Raw genomic sequence first — 20,230 nt, 5'->3', positions numbered from 1 at the left:
TCAGAATACTTTTAGTGGAATGATTGCCTTTTAGGTAACAACTAACCATAGCCGCAGAAGAACTATTTATAGACTCTCTGGATTCAGTGGATTCCAAACATTCTGATTACAAGAAATTTTCTGACTAAACAACATGATGCCGGTACCAGCTCCTGATTGTATGTACTTCAGTGTTGAAGATCTTGAGGTAAACTAATTAAGAAAATTAGTACATCAGTAATTTTTAGAAGACGATTTTTGCAATAGAAAAATTCAATTTGAAATGAACTATTCTGGAGACAGGGCCATTTGGGACTCAAGGTGAGTACGTAAAAAATATACCTAAGAAATCTGAAATTGCCCAAAATTTGAAAAATCTGTGTTAAATTCATTTTCAAACATCTTGTCATCATGTTGAATTCAATTCTCATCTCCAAAAGCGAATAGGTAAGTAAGTATATAGTTATTAGGCTATATGACGCATGCGTTCCAAAAACACCGAAGAAATTTGGGAACACAAAAATCTCTGTTAGCAGCACACCCTAAAAGTTCCTAACCATTTTTGAATTTATGAAAGGAAAATCCTCAGACAGGGTGTGACTTACCGTGGCCTTCTGTAGTATTTGAGCACAATGGACACGCCATTTTCCTGATAAAAGATGATTTTTGAATTTGCATAAATTTTGGGAAGTTTTTTTTTTTTTAAGTTAGTAAGTAGGTACTTAAGTATTTTTTAAATTGTACAGTCAAAATTTTTTAGCGTAAAATTGTTGAGAGTGATTCCCTAATGCTTGAAAGTTACCTTTTTATACCACCTTTGCTGTGAATTCTTTCAAGGGGGCTTAACTCCCCTCCTTTTCTTCCTGGCTGATATTTCTTCTGGGTTTGTTTTTACGTTGAAAATAGATAGGTCAGTAATTTACCATCTGTAAGTATCAAATTTCCTACAACTATTGTCTTACAACTTTCCCCTCTAATCATTAAGAAGGGAGGCGGAGGATTAATTTATGTATTTCATGAAAAAGACTTTGTATTTACCAGTAGAGGGGCTGAGGGCAAGATTTGGGCATGATTTTCATCTAGAAACAAAGATGACTAAAGATGCCAAAAATGCAGTCCCCTGAATCAAATAGTAAATGGTTTCGATCAAGTAAGTGATGTTTGCTGTGGTGATGTAGAGCTCAGAAAAGAGTTGTTTAGAACCTAAGTGAGCAACGCCTTCAAGCCTTAGCAAAAGAAATTACTGTTGATGTACGGTTACTGTGCTCCAGTTCAACAATTATTGTACAGCTCGTTTAAACTGATTTTACTGTTATATGCATTTGTAAGTATACTTTCCCATTTTCACAGCCCTCTAGTTGACAAGCTCTCTACATGCTAGATTCATGATAAGACAGCTACATGGATCAGCTCTATTTCAACTGCCATAAACTGATTTACAATCTATCGAAGAAGAAGGGCAAGTGGTGGGATGTCTATAGTCCAGGTTTCAAAATTGATATTGTATGAAACCAATTGGACACAGCTGGTTCATTTACAGGAGATATCGACCCCTCTTCATCTTATACTTAAATCGGTGTGTCTCATTTCTCAAGTAAACACAAAATACCTATTCGTTTATTGTGTAAGTTGAGTAGGTAAGGTACGTAAGTCTAGGAAATTTGATACAAAATACCTATGCTGACGAGCTAATTTCAACACAAAATCAACCCCTAAGGAGATTACATCAGCAAAAAACCCATCAGAGGGAGGGTTTCAGCAGGATTTGGAAAGTTGCGACTTTCTGGCCTTCTTCAGGAGGCCATTCTTGACAATTTCTGGCAATAAAATCTCGATTTCATAACCGTGAATCGATTCAATTTTCCGCAGCCTAATTTGAAAAATTCTTATTCCAATACAAATGAGAAATATTCACTCATCCACGTCCACGTCAGTGACTTGCAAAACGCTTGTTGTTGTAGAAATAATGTAAATTGAGATACTATACGATACGCAAAAGTGGCAGCATCGGAATGATGTGGCGACGACGGCGAGAAAAAGCATATCTATGTAAATTATCCGCAGATATAATATTTCATGTTCGCGAATCGGCTATAACCTATTCAATGGTTGTTGTTGCCACCTCACCCAATAACGTATAAACAGACTATATACGAAACGATTCAATTAGGCGAAAATAATGATAAATTACCGTTCGAAGGTATAGGTACATATAAAGGTACATATTTATGTACTACAAGCTACAAACAAGATTGGCCATCGGCGTCCAACTCTTGTACCTCAATTTGAAAATAATGTAAGAGCTTGTTTTGAAATTATACAGTATTTAATTCGTAGGCAGGCAGGTACATTTTACAGTGTGTCCATCAAGTTATGTATTAGGTACCTAACCTACTTAGTTCATGTAGATTGCCAAAATACAGACAATTTAGAGTTCATGCGGGATATTTTCATTCTGATTCGTCATCCAAATGTCACTAAATTTCCCATCAGTGACAGATAACCTATACTTAAAATTTGATCTACGCCGGATAAAAAACATAGAAGTTTTTGAGATCTTAATGGGGCAAGGAAGTAGAGTACTGGGTATACTGAGCCAGATTATACTGAGAGAAGCTTAATTCTACAGACAAAATTTTCACAAAGCTGAATTTCGTTTTAGTGCTCAACATAGGCAGTGGAGTGCGGTACAATGTTTGATTCGAATAAGAAACTGATTACCGCAAATGGAAGCAAATCTTAAAACATTTTAATTTGGAATGGTAACATCCTAACAGTTCATGCTGTATTAGAAATTTCAAAAATTCAAAATTAGATAATTCTTTCAATGCACAGCTGACATAGACGATATTCTAATAGGTAGCACAAAAATCTTGCAGGTAAGGTAAGCTTTCATTCCATCTCACGATGAGCGTGTGTGGCAAAGCACCATCAATAGATACCTACATATAATTTTAATTGATGAGATATAATCATTGATCACGTTATTGTAATTTTTTCGTGTAAAAATAAATTTGACGATTTCAAGTACGTTTTATGAATGTTCGCGTTCATTTCAATACAAAAGCAAAATCTTCACATGGTAGCAGAGCGTGGTTTTCCGGAACAGTATCGGTTTTGTTGCTACCTTCCCACTTGATCAGAAAACAATACGTTCCATCATTCTCGATAACGCCCATGATTTCTAAAGGCGTCAGACCACGTGCAAATCCGACCTTTTCGGAATTTCTTTTCTTATTTTTTGGGCCTCTACTGCTATTCGAAGTCGATTCGTTCTCAGTCACAACGACGTTTTTAGGTTTCGTTTTCGATGCTGATGTATTAAGCGACACGTTTCCATTGGGGGGGCGGAAGGATGGCGGTTGCTTTGGGTGATTTTAACAAATTCCTACGATTATTCCGATGCCAGAGACTACAGATACGATGTCTCCGATGCCGGAAAACGCGAATAAGAAGCCAAGGCGTACCTCCAAAAAAGAGAGCCGATGGAAGACGAGTGGCTTAAAATTAGTTTTTATTATTTGATTTAATGTAAGTTCCTGTTACCTGTTACTTGTTACTATTAATTTTACTGCCGGGAGTGTGGCGAATAAGCGCCATTTATAGATAAAATTTCAATCGATAGGTATCAAGGATATAATACGTATTATAATCGTTGATCACGTTTTGTAATTTTTTTTCGTGTAGGAAATTATAAATACATGATGATTTTAACGTATGTGTTTCATCAATGTTCGTGTTCATTTCAATATGAAAGCAAAATCGTCACCGCGCGTGTGTACATACGTACGTATTTCATGTCTATGTGAATAGTTAAGCCTTCAAGACGAAATATACCTACCTACGACCGACATGCCCCTTAAAGGGTCACATTATATCTCGACGAACAGGTCAACAGGTCGATCATAGTCAGAACAACCTGTTCTTTTACACACGACCAAATACCTGAACCCTTCTTTGCACACAGAAAAAAAGGGTGATCGTGAATGAAGTTGAAAATTAATTCGCAGGTACATTTAGGTAAGTATATAAAAAAGCGAAGATATTATACCACCATAAATGTACTTGTATGATAAATATTCATACACTACATCTTATATATAAATATAGCATGAGAATTGATACCTGTTTGAGAATGTAGATCAACAGGTCATCATGAAAATTAATAACAAGTTATCAATGTTTGGGAAACCAAAAAATAGCGCAGTAAAAATCGAATTGAAAAATGTCATTGTTGTCAAGGAAATTATGTCATGAGAAAATATCAAAATTATTGAAAAAAAACTTCGTGTAGGTCTAGGTACCTATGGGTCTATTACCTAATTAGTGCCTCTATATCTGATTCCTACATCTTTCCATCCAGATATTGACTGCTTAAAACAAAGCATCAATATTCAATGCAATCTACGAGTCAGCTGGAGCCTGTAGCGAGCGACTCCAGCAGATAAAATTGGATGGAATATTATTTGATAAATTTACAACCGATGAGTAAAATGCAATCTCGGAATACGGGAACGCGATGAACTATTGCAAAAATTCTAAATAAACTGAATTCATTTTTTCTTCACCCATTGGAGGTGCTCTAGGTTCCCATGTTAAAAAACAATATCACAAAAAAGTTGAACTTTTCCAAGAAAAATCATTAAAAATTTCGAAAAAGCTCAAAATTCTCCATTTCCAACAAAACAAATTGATATTGTATATAAATTGGAAATTTTTTCAAAAATAATTCACCAATTTGAGTAAAAAAAACATTGGTTAAACGCACTTTTTTGTAAGTGTGTTTAAAAAGTGCCTTAGACTAATGTTTTTCATTCATGTTGTTGAATCATTTTTGAAAAAAATTTCCAATCGTATATTCATTTGTTTTGTTGGAAAATTAAGGATTTTAGCTTTTTCAAAGCTTTCATTTTCCAAAATTATTTTTCTTTGAAAGCTCAACTTTTTGGAATTTGGTCAATTGGGCAGGGTATCCTATTAACACTTTTCAAAGAAATTTGTTTTCCCAACATGGGAACCTAGAGAACCTCCAAGCTGTTTAAACATGATGAGTGTGGTCCAAAAATATCAGATGACCAGAATAAAATGTACAATGTACATCTACATATATTTGCAACCACACAGTAAGACAACATTTTTTTTCCAGTTGATTATTCGAGAAAACGATGGATTTGGACTGATATTAATAAAAACAAAGTTTTATTTTTAAATCGATACAAATCTGAAAAACTGAAAATTTTTACCTACTTATATATACACCATTGGACGGAGGATGATGAAACTTGCTACAGAATTCACTCACTTTTGGGTAGGTACTTGATAGAATATTACATTCATTTTGAAAATGTTTTCATTCTATACTAGGCTAAGAGTAATTTTTAAATCTCTCAACTGGAACGCTGAGATCATGTTAGCCCCAGAGTTGAACTATTGCAAGTTTATAAGGCTGACTAGAATTTTTTTGGCCATTTTAAAGAGAATTTTCACTATATCATAAGTTCTGAAATTCACTGGAAGACTCCAAGATGGCTCAAATCCTGCTTCCTATCACAGATCAATAATTTATATCGAAAAAATTATGAGAATTCAAACATTATAATATGTAAGTAGCTTTCTTTTTACCTCTCCATTGAACCTAATTTCCACGTTGTGTATGAGCCAAATAAAAATCTTTGATTGAAAAAAAAATGAAGTACCTACTCCGGAATCAGCAAGCAAAAATTGACGAGTTGAAGCGCGACTTGGAAAGAAAATATCGCAAGATTCGGACGTCGCGTCGGAGGACGAGGCGAGACGACTAAAAGCGAAAGCGTCTGAGACAAACGTTAGATGCTGGTATATATGAAAATAAAGTACAAAATACACGTAAAATAAGATGTGAGAAATCCACAATCATTGAAGTACTCGTACATAGAATCGTTGAGGTGTGTTATCAAAACCCCAAATTTCTCAAGAACACTTTACGTGAAAAAAAATAATTGGTAAATTCCAAAGGGTGACCGGGGAAGGGGGTGGGGGGGGGGGGGGGGGTTTGGCCATCGTACTCGAAAAAAATCATCGAAATATTCACATCTCTATTTCAAATACTGAAAAAAAATCAAATTCTCTTCACAGAAATGAAATGGTTTTCTTACCCATTAAAATTCAACGATGAAAAATTACTGTTTATGATCTTGTAAAGTTGAAACGATTACCTTATACCCCATCCCCTCTTTACCACACAAATTAAAATTTCTATTTTATCAAAAATCCAGGAGAAATTTGAAAAAAGTAAAAATTTTTGCATCAGTGCGTTCTAAACTGAACAAATTCGGAGACAGATTTTTTTTTGACAGGGAGATGGGAGGCAAGTTCAAAGTCCTAAAAATTCCGTAATCAAAATTCAAGATTCTAAAGTTGATTTGTGAATGTTTGACGAATTCTTGAAAACTTGAAAAATTCAAAAAAGTTGTTCAAGAGTAATATCACCAATTTTTGGGTTAGGAGATTATATGTGTACACATCAGGCGATAACTCAACGAAAAAAAACCGCTCGTGATATACCTACTGCTACCTTCTTTGAAAATGACTCGAAATTTTTAGAGAAAATTGAAACATTGTCAAGTTATAGGCTCCAGAATGGCCTGAAACTAGCGATTGTTGATGAAGGAGTTATTCACATTGGCTTACTTCAATTATTGAAAAATTTATGCTTCGAGAAAAAGTTTGAAAAATCACTTTTGAAATAGTTTTTTTTTTGTTTTCAAAAATTTTCCAAAAATTTAAAAATGAACTTCAACGCTTGAAATTTTGGTTAAGGGTACCTACGAGAATTTTATGGTCATGCTCTATTGATCTAGCTTGGATTCGTTCAAATCGAAGAGCTTCAATTTGAATGGTTCCCTAGTGAGACTTGTAATTGTTTTCTGTCCAATCTCTGGATCCACGACAATGCACAGCGTACACAGGTAATTTACGCTTTTTTTTTAGACAGCAAGTAATTTGTTTTACTGAATTGCATACCGACTAAAATTCACCATATCTGAACATACGTAATTATTATCTAAAATACCACGGAAGATGTCGAGGAAGAGGTTAAATTAGACCCATCTAGGTACACCACTTGGCATACACAATACCTACGCAAAGTGACCACTTGTGCATATTGCATAGTGCATACATAAATAACGTATCAATTCGAATTTTCCCACGCTACTACCAATCTACATCAAATCACCCCCGCATCCTTCTGCACCAAAAAATAAGTTCCCCATCGATCACAAGTCGGTTTATATGTACATTGAATAACGCGTGGCATTTCCATATTACGAGGTAGAAAAAATAAAACAGAAACATTCGCCTGTCGAGAAATTTCAAATGATATGCGCTCGCAAAAGAATGAAAAAGAAAATCAAAATTGAATATTAACGATACCTAAGTAAACCGAAGTAATGGAATAATTTAATCAGATCGCCGAAAGAATAAAGACAAGGAGAGTAGGTCTAGTCTCCTTTCCAGTTATCGCGGTTGAAGGCAGTGGCGATTAATTCAAAACTATCCTTTTCTTTCGAGTAGAATCGCGGGAAAGGTCATCAAAGGCTGGTGTGGTTCAGCGAGAAGGTTACATTATAGTGACCGGTGTGTGTGTGGTGATTATTATGCGAGCGACGACGAAGGGATTAATAAGGTATGGAAGATGATCGGTGAGAAGACGATGTTAAAATCAAGACTGAAACTGGTCGTGTTGTTTTTCGAGGCATATGACAGGAAAAACCAGTGTAGCGTATTTGTTTCGAGTTTTCATACCTATAAGTACTTGTATAATTCAGAGGCCAGTATATTAATACCTTTTGATCATCGAAATTCAGATCACAACAATTCCATTCAAATTGTAGACAGACAAGAAAGGTTCCCTTACCAATTGAGTGGACACCATTTTGATATAACTGACAAACTGAGACCCTCCATTGATAGGTCTAGGTACTCACTCCTAGAATTTTTAAACATCACATTTATTTGTTTTCACCTACCTACTTCAAAAAATTCTTCAAAGAAATCATACATAAATGTAAGTAAGAAAACTTCACGTGAAATAAGGTTACCCAACCTAAAATAATCAGCGCCCTGCACTCTGGTACACTTCCGAATAATCATTTCACTCTCATGGGTACGATGAATGTGCTCTAGTGTGATTTCAATATCAAAATACCTGATAAATGTTGCAAGAGATTAGAAAAATAATCTATCTTAGTCATTTATGTGGTACATACTTGTATATACATAACTGACGAAATGCCTTTCGAATTAATGTGCTTCAATTATTTCAAACTGCATATTTCCCAATTATTTCATCAAATCAAAATGTAAAAATGGCCCGGAAAATAGTAAGTAAATAATCCAACGATATTTTCTTAATTAAATTAAGCAAGCAGTAAACGAATGAGTTTCGCTTTCACATAGCCACCTGTAATTCAAATTTTTAAACTATCAACTTAAGTTACATAATTTCTTCGCTTGAAAAAATGAAAAATTTCATTAAAATTGATTCTATTCTTCCAATAACCTCTATCACAAAATAACACCCACCTATATTGCCTTATTGCAGTGATACCAAAAACGAAGAAAATGCTCCTAATCAGCCTGCTGACTTTTATTCTAATACAGTTGAAAATCATCAGCTCGAATTCTCTTCCAAATGATTTTGAAACACTGCTGGTAAAAAATGACCTCAAAAGCTTATCAACTGCACTTACCACCTCGAACCAAGAAACAAGAACCCTCTTGGAGACCAAACTAGTGCAATGGGTATCTGAAAAATTCCGTATAATACCGGATGAATTTCGTTCTTTTGTCGCTAGAATCCCTCAAGAAGAAATATACAAATTCCAAGACTCCTTACAGGTATATCTCGATACAGCTGGCAGTATTTACCCTCTGAATGAAACAACATCCCAACTATTCTATCCCAGTTTTATGTTAGCTGTTAAAAATGCATTATCGACCAGCCACACCATATCTCCGCCCGATCAAGGATTCGATAAAATGAACGATACGCTGTTTTTGCCGATTCTGGGTCAAAGCGATGCTGCCATTTTCATCACTTATAAGATAATCGCAGAAGAGCCAAATAAGTTGAAATCGACTGCTAAAGCTGGACTATGGGATATGTATTTCCGTCCTTATGATGACCGTTGGAAACCATTATCGCATATTAAAAAAATTATCGAAATATGCATGGCTTTCTGCAACGAAAAAGTTCATGTGCAATTCAGTATTGAAAAATTTAAGCAAAGTTGATTAATATTCGCGTACATTGTGTGTAAGGAAGAGAAAAGTGCAGACAAACTGGTTGATTTTTTTCAAAATTGTTGTGAATTTTAATTTTATGCAGGTAGGAGGAGGAAATGATGGGTTGAGAATAAGTATTTAATCAATTGTGTTATTACAATGTACCCATTAAGTAACAAATATACACTATTTTCAACATAAAATCGTAAACGATTGACTTACTCATTATCGTTAACACAAACATGGACACTCACCTGAAACAGAAACCAAAACAAAAGGTCAATTAGTGGATGGCCATTGATTCCATAGAACATGAATAATTCAAGATAGGTACCAATAAATATAGCAAATTATGAGAGTAAAAAATTAGCATTTGCTCTACCTTTTTCTTGCAACATCTCATCTCATAGGTACAATAAAATAAAACAGCTAATATGATGCCCAATAAGCGCCAACCAAAGTAGTAGGGGCGAAAGTTCAGTTTTGATCTTCTCAGCGTAATTTGCAATTTCTGGAGAAACGGTATAATTTGCTGAACGCTCCAGAATGGTCAAAATGGGTGGTTTTCATAGCGGTAGAGGAAAAGTGGTACTGCTGAACTGAGGTTGTTTTCACCCTGGTTTATTTCATTTTGTTTAAAAAAAAAAAAAAAAATTATGAACAAGTTGAAACAATTTTTAAATTTTTTTATTATTCAAGAATCCTTTGAAAATCAATTTTAGCCCCTGAAATGTTGGTTACGAAGGTTTTAAGACATATCATCTCGATCTAACTTGGTTTCGTTCAAATCGCAGAGTTCCAGTTCGAAAAAATCATCTCGTAAGTACATGACTTTTTTTTCATGATTGTAAGTTTAGTCTGCATGAAGTTATCAAAAAATTTTGCAAATATGAACGTTCTCTTCGAAATTGCGATTTTGTCTCTTCAGTTTGATATATTCGAGGTGTAACCTCCGCCCCTCCTTTAAAAAAAGTCAGTTTTGCTTCTAATGATTTTAGTAACGTTTTTGTTATTCGGCAGAAAGTTGTTTGAGCCTATGAAAAAGAAGTTTATGCAATTTTATACCTTGGTATCGGCTTATGTTAATCATGTTGCCTGTATATTTCATTCTAGGCGAAAAGAATGAGAAAATGTTTTACTACTAGTCTATACGAGCGCATTATCAGTAATTTGTTTAAAAGCTCTTTCAAGTGGAATAAAAGGATTCATTATTTTTTAGTTTTTTAACTACAATACAGGAAGCGTTTTCAACGTTAATACCTAGTACAAGTACATTAATTAATACATATTAATAAATTGATTATGAATCGCGTGAATCTGGCATGTATTGAAAATATGCAATGATTATCAATTTTCATATCCACTATAGCATTAAAAAACCAATTTATAAACGTTTGAATAATACTGATAGTTGTTTTACATGATGTAACAAAATGCCTAAAGCATAGTAGGTAGGTAGATACGTACTAGAGAGTACAGAGATTTTTGAAATTCAATTCCCTACTTTCATCATGCATTCTTGTGGGTATATTAGAATAAATCAATTAAACGTTGAGAATGAAGAGTTTATTAAAATTTACGAGTACGGATATCTTTTTTTTTTTATTAACTTAATAAACTCGAATAATCAATAAGTAGATTCTACCATTTCATTTTTGAGATTATATTACCTTAACTTCATCCTTCAATATTATGTGGAAGGCTTCAAAAAGACGTAAAATAAAAAATCGAAAAGAATCGCAAAAAATTTTTAAAAATATTAGATCAGATGATTAAATAAAAATTACCCTCAATTAAAATAAAATGATATAAAATTCCAATTTAAAAAAAAAAAAAAAAAACATTCTAGAATTATTCAAACTTTGATACAAAAAAATAATAAAATTTAAATTCATCTTCAAAAAAGAAAACAATAACAGAAACTGCAAAAGCACGACAAGACAGTGTCGATGTACATTAGGCAAGGCAAGAGTATAATTTAATGAACTCTGAATTCGAGAGATCGAAACGAAGAGACAAGAAAGGTTGTTAGCCAATCCCAATTTCAGGAAATCGACCTTCGTCAGTCTGCTCGATTTTGAACAAATACATACATAATAATATGTATTAACAAGTTTAATTTAAGGAAAGTCAATTAATCGAGCAAAATGCGAAGTAATGAAAGTAGGTTCAAAATGGAGGGAAGAAAGGGGGTATTGAAACACTATATTCGAGGAAAAAGTGGACTGAACAGAAATATTCTTTGAGATATGACATTAAATGCCAAAAAAAAAAAAAAAACAATATTCACATATCTATCTACATAAGTCTATTCAAATACTGACCAAAAATGAAAACCATTTCAGTAATGTAACGACTCCTGCTTTTCATCTATCAGATATGGAGGACGGTGAAAAATTATAAACAGCAATCAATCGAGACATTTTCGAATTACAGGAAAAAATTAGAACTTTTTTCATATGTTGGCTAAAAAAGCGTGACATTTTTCAAATTTCCGACAAAAATTGTCACCTTATTCATTAAAATTCTGAAAAATTAAACTGGCAAACATTAGGACTTTTTTTTAATTTTCGGGAAAAAATTTAAAAATTAGAATTTTTTTTCAAACTTTGATAAAAATTAGCCTCGATTACCCCATTTTTATAGACATCTAAAACAAAAAAAAAACAAAAAAACAAGAAGAATTGGACTATTGAGCCTTTTTCTGATTTCTGTTTTAAAAATAAGAACTTTTATCTACAATTCTTGCTAGAAAATCGGCGCTTTTTCAATAATGAATAACGAAAAAAAAACGTTATTTTAAGTAACTGAACCAAACATAACTTTTGAAAAAACTCAATTTATTTTATTTTTTTTTGGGGGGGGGGAACGAAAACGAAAAGATTTTGTTTTTACAACGCTGAAAAAAATCCAAATTTTCTTTGATGAAAATTAGCCTAGATTAGATACCCCATTTTTTTAAACTCCTGAAAAAAATAAAGTCGGTTTCAAAATTGAGACTTTTACCTATTGATCAATTTCTGTTTTAATAATGAGGACTTTTCTTCAATTTTTGCTAAAAATCGGGACTTTTTCAAATTTTAGACAAAAACCCGAAACTTTTTCACAACTTTTGGCAAAAAATCAAGACTTTTTAGAATCTCTCGCTTAAAAAGCAAGATTTCCATTATTTTCTTGCAAAAATTGGAGTTTTAAATGAAATTCTCTGTTAGAATCAAGACTTTTATCAATTTTTTTCAAAAAATCAGGACTTATTAAAATCTCTGATTAGAAAATCGAGACTTTTTTGCATTTCTGGCAAAAATCATAACGTTTTTCGAACTTTAGATTCGTGTTTAGCACATAAAAACACAGACCATAATATACCAAAATTTAGGTTTCGACCTCGCTTTTCTCAATGACCCCCCCCTTTTTTTTGACTAATTTTCCCTTGGCTAACTAGGAAGTTGAAAAATTGTAAAAATAAGCAGAATAAGATGAGTACTTTCTAGTAATTTAAAATCTGAAATTGTTATCAAGTTACAATCGAGTTCTAATTATTTTTTAACACCATTTTTGCAAAATTTTGAACATTCAATTATAATTGAAAAATTCAAGTTACAAATTACATTCGAATTTCGATGTGAAAATAGAAACATGCAATCAAGGGTAAAGCTTTTCAGCTTTCCCAATTTTACAAAATGTGAAAAAATCAAGTAGGTAGGCATTACACAAAATTTTTAAAATTGTGAACTATATCTATCTCATTCCAAGACCTCAGTCAAGTCCCTACTTGAGTAAAATCAACTCGTATTATCCCAATAGACTTCAATTTTTCATATGTTTTTTTCATGTTCCCGAAATTTCGGGGTGGGGGGAGGAGGCTCCATACAGAAGAGCTAACACCATATGCTGGTCCAACAAACGTTTTTTCTTGAAAATGGGGTTATGCAGAACATTAAATTGTAATGCGGAAATGAGATACCTATTAAAAAAAAAATTCGCTATAATTTTGATTTACGAGCATTCTCATTTTTTGTGATTTTGGCAACATTTAGGGGCACTTTATTGGGGGGTGGGGGACAATATGGTTTGAGGGGTCGGAGAAAGGAGGAGTATCGATAAGGCCATTTTTTGGGCCCGGACAGCTATCGACTCGATCATTCTTAAAATGTTGTAATAAATGTACCAAATAAGAATCCGTGGTTAGTTGACTCAAAATGACCATTTTGTGGACTCCAAGAGTTCCCAAAGTTGCGAATAAAAACATATTTTTAGGAACCACTGAGTATTATTTTCAAAAACTTTTTTAGCGTAATATATCTGTTTGAACCTGATTAACGTTATGCGAGGTGATTTTTTTATTTTTGACTCTCCGGGGCAGAAATTGGGGGGGGGGGGTTGATTTTTTGAAAATTTTGGAAGCACCATTTTGAACCTACGTCTTTGAACCCCGCTAAAAAGCTTTTTACAGTTTATGAGTATCTGAAAGACGTCCATCTTACCAAATTTTGAGCTCAATAAAATTTTGCGCTGGTATTCAAAAATCAAATTTTCCAATTTTTCGTAATTTCGATATGTTGGGAACCCCTGGAAAACTAGAAACCTTCTATTTGCTCCAAACGTAACGTTTTGAGGTATACATTCAATTATCCAAATGAAAAAGTTTAATGAAGCTCCCTGCATATTCGTAATTTTGAACCCTTTTTTTGGAGCCCCCACTTTAGGCACCCCTAAAAAAGGCATTTATGCATATTTTTTCAAATACATAATTTGAAGAATTTACATTTGAAACACACTAGCAAGTGCTTGATAATTTTTCGTTTGATTTTTCCTGTAACTTTCAAAATTGAGTTATTTGGGGTCAAATTCTGACATTTTTACTTCGTTGAAATCGTGAACACGTTATTTTCACGTCTTTTCGAAGAGTTAAATCTCAGAATTTGACCCAAAATAACTCAATTTGAATGTTTCAGGAAAAATCATATGAAAAATTATCGAGCACTTGCTAGTGTGTTTAAAAAATGAATTTTGAAAAAATATGCAGAAACGCCTTTTTTAGGGGTGCCTAAAGTAGCGTGCTCTGAAAACGAGGTTCAAAATTACGAATACACAGGGAGCCTAATTTAACTTTTTCATCGATATTATTGAATATATACCTCAAAATGTTACGTTTAGCGCAAATAGCAGGTTTTTAGTTTTCCAGGGGTTCCCAAAATATCGAAATTATGAAAAATTGGAAAATTTGATTTTTGAGTACCAGCGCAAAATTTTATTGAGCTCAAAATTTGGTAAGATGGACGTCTTTCAGATACTAATTAACTGTAAAAAGCTTTTTAGCGGAGCTCAAAGGGGTAGGTCCAAAATGGTGGTTCCAAAATTTTCAAAAAATCAAAACCCCCCAATTTCTGCCCCCGAGGGTCAAAAATAGAAAAATCATCTCGCATAACGTTTATCAGTATTTGAAGAGTTTATGAAAAAAACGAGAAAATAGGTAGATTTTAACTTTATAAGAAATTTTTATTTTCACGAATACACACACAACGTTTCGGCACACAGTGCCTTCATCAGGTGATGAGAAAAGACTTACAATATTGTAATACTTGATTTTTTGATGATTTTTTTAAATATTATCGTGAAACGTTTATCAGATTCAAACAGATATATTACGTTAAAAAAGTTTTTGAAAATAATACTCAGTGGTTCCTAAAATCATTTCTTTATTAGTATTTTTGGAACCCCTGGAGCCCAAAAAGTGGTCATTTTGGGTCAACTAACCACGGATTCGTATTTGGTATATTTATTACAACATTTAAAGAGATGGTCGAGTCGATAACTGTCCGGGCCCAAAAAATGGCCTTATCGATACTCCTCCTTTGTATCTTGAAAAAGGGAATTATTTTTTAAAAATTCTGACGCAGAAACAAAGAATTTTCGTAAATTAGGTAAACTTTTTTTCATTTTATTTTCAGATTGGGGGGGGGTGCACTGGCAGCACTTTTTTACAGATACGAGGAAAATAAAAAATAGAGAATTATTTTCTTTCGTTTTTGTTGACAAATAAGTTTTCTGAAAATATCTCATCGGGCTACATATGAATAGATACCTACCTACTGTTTTTTTTTTGTAGTCGTTGACTAATTGATTTGAATATGTTCATGTATTAATAATTCTCAATTTCTCATTCCAACTTCCAACCAGAGCTTCTCATTTTGTAGAAATTAAAGATTTCTACTTCACTTACCAGCTTATTATTTTTATATCGTAAGTACGAGTATATAAAAACTTGACCCTTGACCGTGTGTTTTCATTTTTACATTGATTATACAAGAACGGTGTTTTTAGTCGTTTTATCGTTCAATGTACCTACTTGTATGTACTTAGTGAGTAAATCGCTGCGCGCGCCCGATATCAGTCATGCCAGTCGCTTAATTAGTTATTGAAGGTTAGAATACCTGTTGCTCCGTTAACTGTTACGGTTAATGGTTAGTTCAATCTCTCTTTCGTACGATTTGGGTCTGTAGTGTCGGTGTTTTTCTTCTCGTGGATCTTTCGATTATTCGCGATAAGAAATCGTACCTACGTTCGTGTACTTATTTCAATTCATCGTTTAGTTATTCGTTTCAGTGTCCAGTTCGATACACTAAAAAATATACACCGATCAACATGACCAAATACCATAAACCGGAAGCTAAAGTACTACAAGAATTGAAAGACATCGCTCACAAGCTTCGGATCGATTCTATTCGGGCTACAAATGCGTCAAATTCGGGCCATCCTACATCATGCTCTTCCATGGCCGAACTGATGTCCGTTTTATTCTTCCACGTAATGAGGTACGATTTGAAAAACCCTCGCGATCCATCGCACGATCGATTGATCCTCTCCAAAGGACACGCTGCACCGATCCTGTACGCAGCCTGGGCCGAGGCAGGCCTGTTCCCGGTCAACGATATATTGAACTTGCGTAAAATAGATAGCGACTTGGAAGGTCACCCTACACCGAGATTGAACTTTGTCGACGTCGGTACCGGATCTTTGGGACAAGGTTTATCCGTCGCTTGCGGTATGGCTTACGTAGGTAAATACTACGATAAAGCTACGTACAGAACGTATTGTATTTTGGGCGATGGTGAAAGCGCCGAAGGTTCGGTCTGGGAAGCTCTGAATTTCGCTTCGTATTACAATCTAGATAACCTCGTGGCGATATTCGACATAAACAGGTTGGGCCAATCGGAACCTACTGCTTTAAAACACGACATGAACGTGTACCGCAAACGAGTCGAAAGCTTCGGTTTCCACGTCATTGTCGTCGACGGTCACGACGTCGAAGAATTATGCAAAGCGTTCCACGAAGCTTCCAATACGACCGGTAAACCAACCGCCATCATTGCTAAAACCTTCAAAGGTAAATATTTCCCAAATATCGAAGATCTCGTCGAATGGCACGGTAAACCTTTGGGAGACAGATCCGACGAAGTGATCAAATACGTCAGTTCGTTGATTAAAAACGACATCAATGCTATTCCTTCGATCGACCGACCCTCTCTCGAAGCTCCTTTAGCTCCGGTACTGCCAAAGACACCTGTACGATTGAATACGCCGCCATCGTACAAGAAAACCGATATCGTAGCTACCAGACTGGCTTACGGTACAGCTTTGGCTAAATTAGCTGCCAACAACAGTCGAGTCATCGGATTGGACGGTGACACGAAGAACTCCACTTACTCTGATAAAATCAAAAAAGATTTCCCAGACAGGTACATCGAGTGTTTCATCGCAGAGCAGAATCTAGTCGGTGTGGCCATCGGAGCCGGTTGCCGAGACCGGACCATACCCTTCGTATCGACTTTCGCTGCCTTCTTTAGCAGAGCTTTCGATCAAATCCGCATGGGCGCGATATCGCAAACCAACGTCAACTTTGTCGGTTCGCATTGCGGTGTGAGTATAGGTGAAGACGGTCCTAGTCAAATGGCTCTAGAAGACTTAGCAATGTTTAGAGCGGTTCCTGGATCTACGGTTTTCTACCCTTCGGACGCCGTCAGCACCGAAAGAGCTGCCGAACTTGCTGCCAATACCAAAGGTATCTGTTTCATCAGGACTTCTCGACCCAATACTCCAATTTTATACAGTAACGAAGAACCATTCGCCGCCGGTAAACATAAAATAATCAAGAGCTCGAGTAACGATGTAGCTCTCGTTATCGGCGCTGGTGTCACCTTACACGAGGCTGTCGACGCTGCCAACGAATTGCAACAAAAACACAATGTCAATATCCGTGTCCTGGATTTATTCACCGTTAAACCGATCGATGCGCAGTTCATCATCCAAAACGCCCTCCAATGTAAAGCCAAAATCGTTACAGTTGAAGATCACTATCCTGAAGGAGGTATAGGCGAAGCTGTCGCTGGCGCTGTCGCAGAGCAAAGCAACATCACGGTCAAAAGTTTGGCTGTCAGGGCTATTCCCAGATCTGGTCCTCCTAAAGTACTCCTAGATCTTTTTGGAATTAGCTCGAAATGTATCGTGAAAACGGTGTTGAGCATTCTGTAAGAGAACGCTCCTGTAACCCTTATTCCTGATTTTTACTTTCAAATACTTATGGATTGTTAGACAACGTGTATATTTTTGTTACCCCTACTTTTTTTTAAGCCACTGTGGGTAATCATTGTATTTTTCCAAAATTGAATTCTGAATGATTAATTTAAGGAGAAATGTAAATGAATCTAGTTCGTATATTGAACATTTTAATTGAAGTACATTTTTTTCGTGTCCGATATCTTAATGTAGTTTTATTCTATATTTCTGTCGTAGGTATTCCGTAAAGAAAAATCAACAAGGTTGGGATTTCAAATTAAAACACGTAGGTAGGTAACCAGGTATTCAAGTAGAAATTACTTTTTCGAATATTTTTAAGGCTCACTAATCATTTTTAGAGCCGTCGTTTTTTTTTTTTACTTCTAAAAACACAAATTTTCAAAAGCTTTATAGCCTTCGCCTCGCTCAGGTTTGTTTTCTATTATTTTTTAAAAGTGAAATTTCTGAAAAAAAATATCAAACATGATATCTAACGAATTTTTTTTTTTTTTTTTTGAAAAAGTCACTACTTTTTTAACTAACTTTTTTCAACCAGATTGTCAAAAACCTCCCCCATCAAAAAAAAAACAGGAAAATTTTTAAAAAAGCTTGAAATTAGAAGAAAACTTTGTGTAGGGTCATTCCATGTCAATTCGACCCAGCTTTTTGAGTCATGTCTTTCGATTTCGCTCAAATTTTTTTTACAATATCTGTCCACCCAGTAAGTGAGAAACCCGAAACCAGTTTTGTCCCACCCCCCTCAGGGGGCTGGTGGGGGTGGGGCTTCCATTATTTTCACATTGTCTCGAGGTACTCAACTTCAGCAGCGCATTCCTCCGAAGCTATGATACATTGAAAAAAACTGATTTCACAGTTCAAACGGGCATTGAATTTTAAATTTTTTAAGTATTTTGAAATTTGCAAAAGTTGAAAGTTGAACTTTCAAATTGAAAGTTCAAATTTAAAAATGGCGATGTAAGTGGGAGCTACCATTTAAAAATCTGAAAAAATTACCATCGATGTATCTTTTGATGTTTTTTTGAAATATCTTATTTTCAAGATGGGATCTCTCAATTGAGTGGGAGTACCCCCACCACCAATTTTGGGCAAAACTTTCGAAAAAAAACCTGGGGCATGTGACATATTGAATTTTATGTTTTTGGTAACGATGAACACGAATATGACGTCAGATTTTTTATTGGACCCCATCTACGGCCCCCAGCACCTCCCCAAAGGGGGTAAAAGTCGAAAAAAATGATTACATTCGTGTGACACATGATTTAGTACGGTTTTTGGTAACGCTGAATACGAATATAACATCAGATTTTGAATTGGACCCCATCCACGGCCCCCAGTGCCTCCCCAAAGGGGGTACATGTCGAAAAAAATGATTTCATTCGTGTGACATATGAAATAGCATGTTTTTGGTGACGCTGAATACGAATATGGCGTCAGATTTTGAATTGGACCCCATCCACGGCCCCAGAACCTCCCCAATTTTTTCACAATTTATTTGACTACCTTTTTTCAGCCCAATTCTTGTAAAAAGCTCACTCGACCCTCATTTTTTACAAAAAAATCACCATTTTTCACAATTTTTGTTCACTACCTTTTTTGAACCAAATTTTTGAAAAACTCTCCACTCGTTCCTCAATTTTTTGAAAAAATGACTACTTTTCACAATTTATTTAACTACATTTTTTCAGCCAAATTCAAAGCTTTCCACTCGACCCTCCCCCCCCCCCATTTTTTATGAGAAAATGACTACTTTTTCACAATTTTTTTTCACTACTTACCTTTTTTCAACCAAATTTTCAAAAAACTCTCCACTCGTCCCCCATTTCTTTTAAGAAATGACTACTTTTCACAATTTGACAACATTTTTTCAGCCAAATTCTTATGAAAAGCTCTCCACTCGACCACCCCCCTCCCCATTTTTTTGGAAAAAATCACTACTTTTTCCCCACATTTTTTCCAACTGAACATTCAAAAAGCTCTCTACTCGACCACCATTTTTTTCAAAAAAAAAATCATTACATTTTCACAATTTTTTTTCACTACCTTTTTTCAACCAAATTTTCAAAAAGCTCTCTACTTGACCCCCATTTTTTTGAAAAATCACTACCTACTTTTCACAATTTTTTCAGCCAAATTTTATTCAAAAGCATCCAATCAACCCTCATTTTTTTGAAAAAAATCATTATTTTTTCATAATTTTTTTCGCTGCTTTTTTTCAACCAAATTTTCAAAAATTAAGGCTCTCCACTTAAAACCCCCCTCCCCTCCACTCAAAAAAAACTACCAAAAATCAAATTTTTCGCAGGAAAATTTGAAAAAAAAATCGAAATTGGTGGAAAATTTGCATTACACATGTTGCCAGTTTCATCAAAATGACTTTTTCTTCAATTATTTGAAGGTTTTTGTTGTG

The 20,230-nt window shown here is 34.7% G+C and overlaps 1 protein-coding gene and 2 long non-coding RNA genes across 3 annotated transcripts in view; 2 read left to right on the top strand and 1 right to left on the bottom strand.

Annotated features, from left to right (window-relative positions):
- Positions 1-8,040: 8,040 nt before the first annotated feature.
- On the top strand, positions 8,041-9,456 carry LOC135839960 (uncharacterized). Its single transcript, XR_010557672.1, has 2 exons — positions 8,041-8,342; positions 8,564-9,456. It is a non-coding gene; the product is annotated as an uncharacterized LOC135839960 (long non-coding RNA).
- LOC135839963 (uncharacterized) overlaps positions 8,668-20,230 on the bottom strand; it is a 40,227-nt gene continuing 28,664 nt past the window's right edge. The window contains exon 2 of the long non-coding RNA XR_010557675.1: positions 8,668-9,500. This is a non-coding gene — a long non-coding RNA (uncharacterized LOC135839963). The remainder of the gene's footprint in view (positions 9,501-20,230) is intronic.
- LOC135839512 (transketolase-like) lies at positions 15,644-18,004 on the top strand. Its single transcript, XM_065355577.1, has one exon. The coding sequence runs from the start codon at positions 15,892-15,894 to the stop codon at positions 17,776-17,778; it is 1,887 nt and encodes a 628-aa protein (XP_065211649.1). The 5' UTR covers positions 15,644-15,891; the 3' UTR covers positions 17,779-18,004.

Source organism: Planococcus citri, chromosome 3, assembly GCF_950023065.1.
Source record: "Planococcus citri chromosome 3, ihPlaCitr1.1, whole genome shotgun sequence".
Classification (NCBI taxonomy): Eukaryota; Metazoa; Arthropoda; class Insecta; order Hemiptera; family Pseudococcidae; genus Planococcus; species Planococcus citri.
The sequence above is the reverse complement of the archived record's forward strand: the minus strand, read 5'-3'. Positions and strand labels throughout refer to the sequence as shown.

What these genes read in the sequence shown, in the direction of transcription:
- LOC135839512 (XM_065355577.1), top strand. Translation starts at nt 15,892, where the DNA reads ATGACCAAATACCATAAACCGGAAGCTAAAGTACTACAAGAATTGAAA.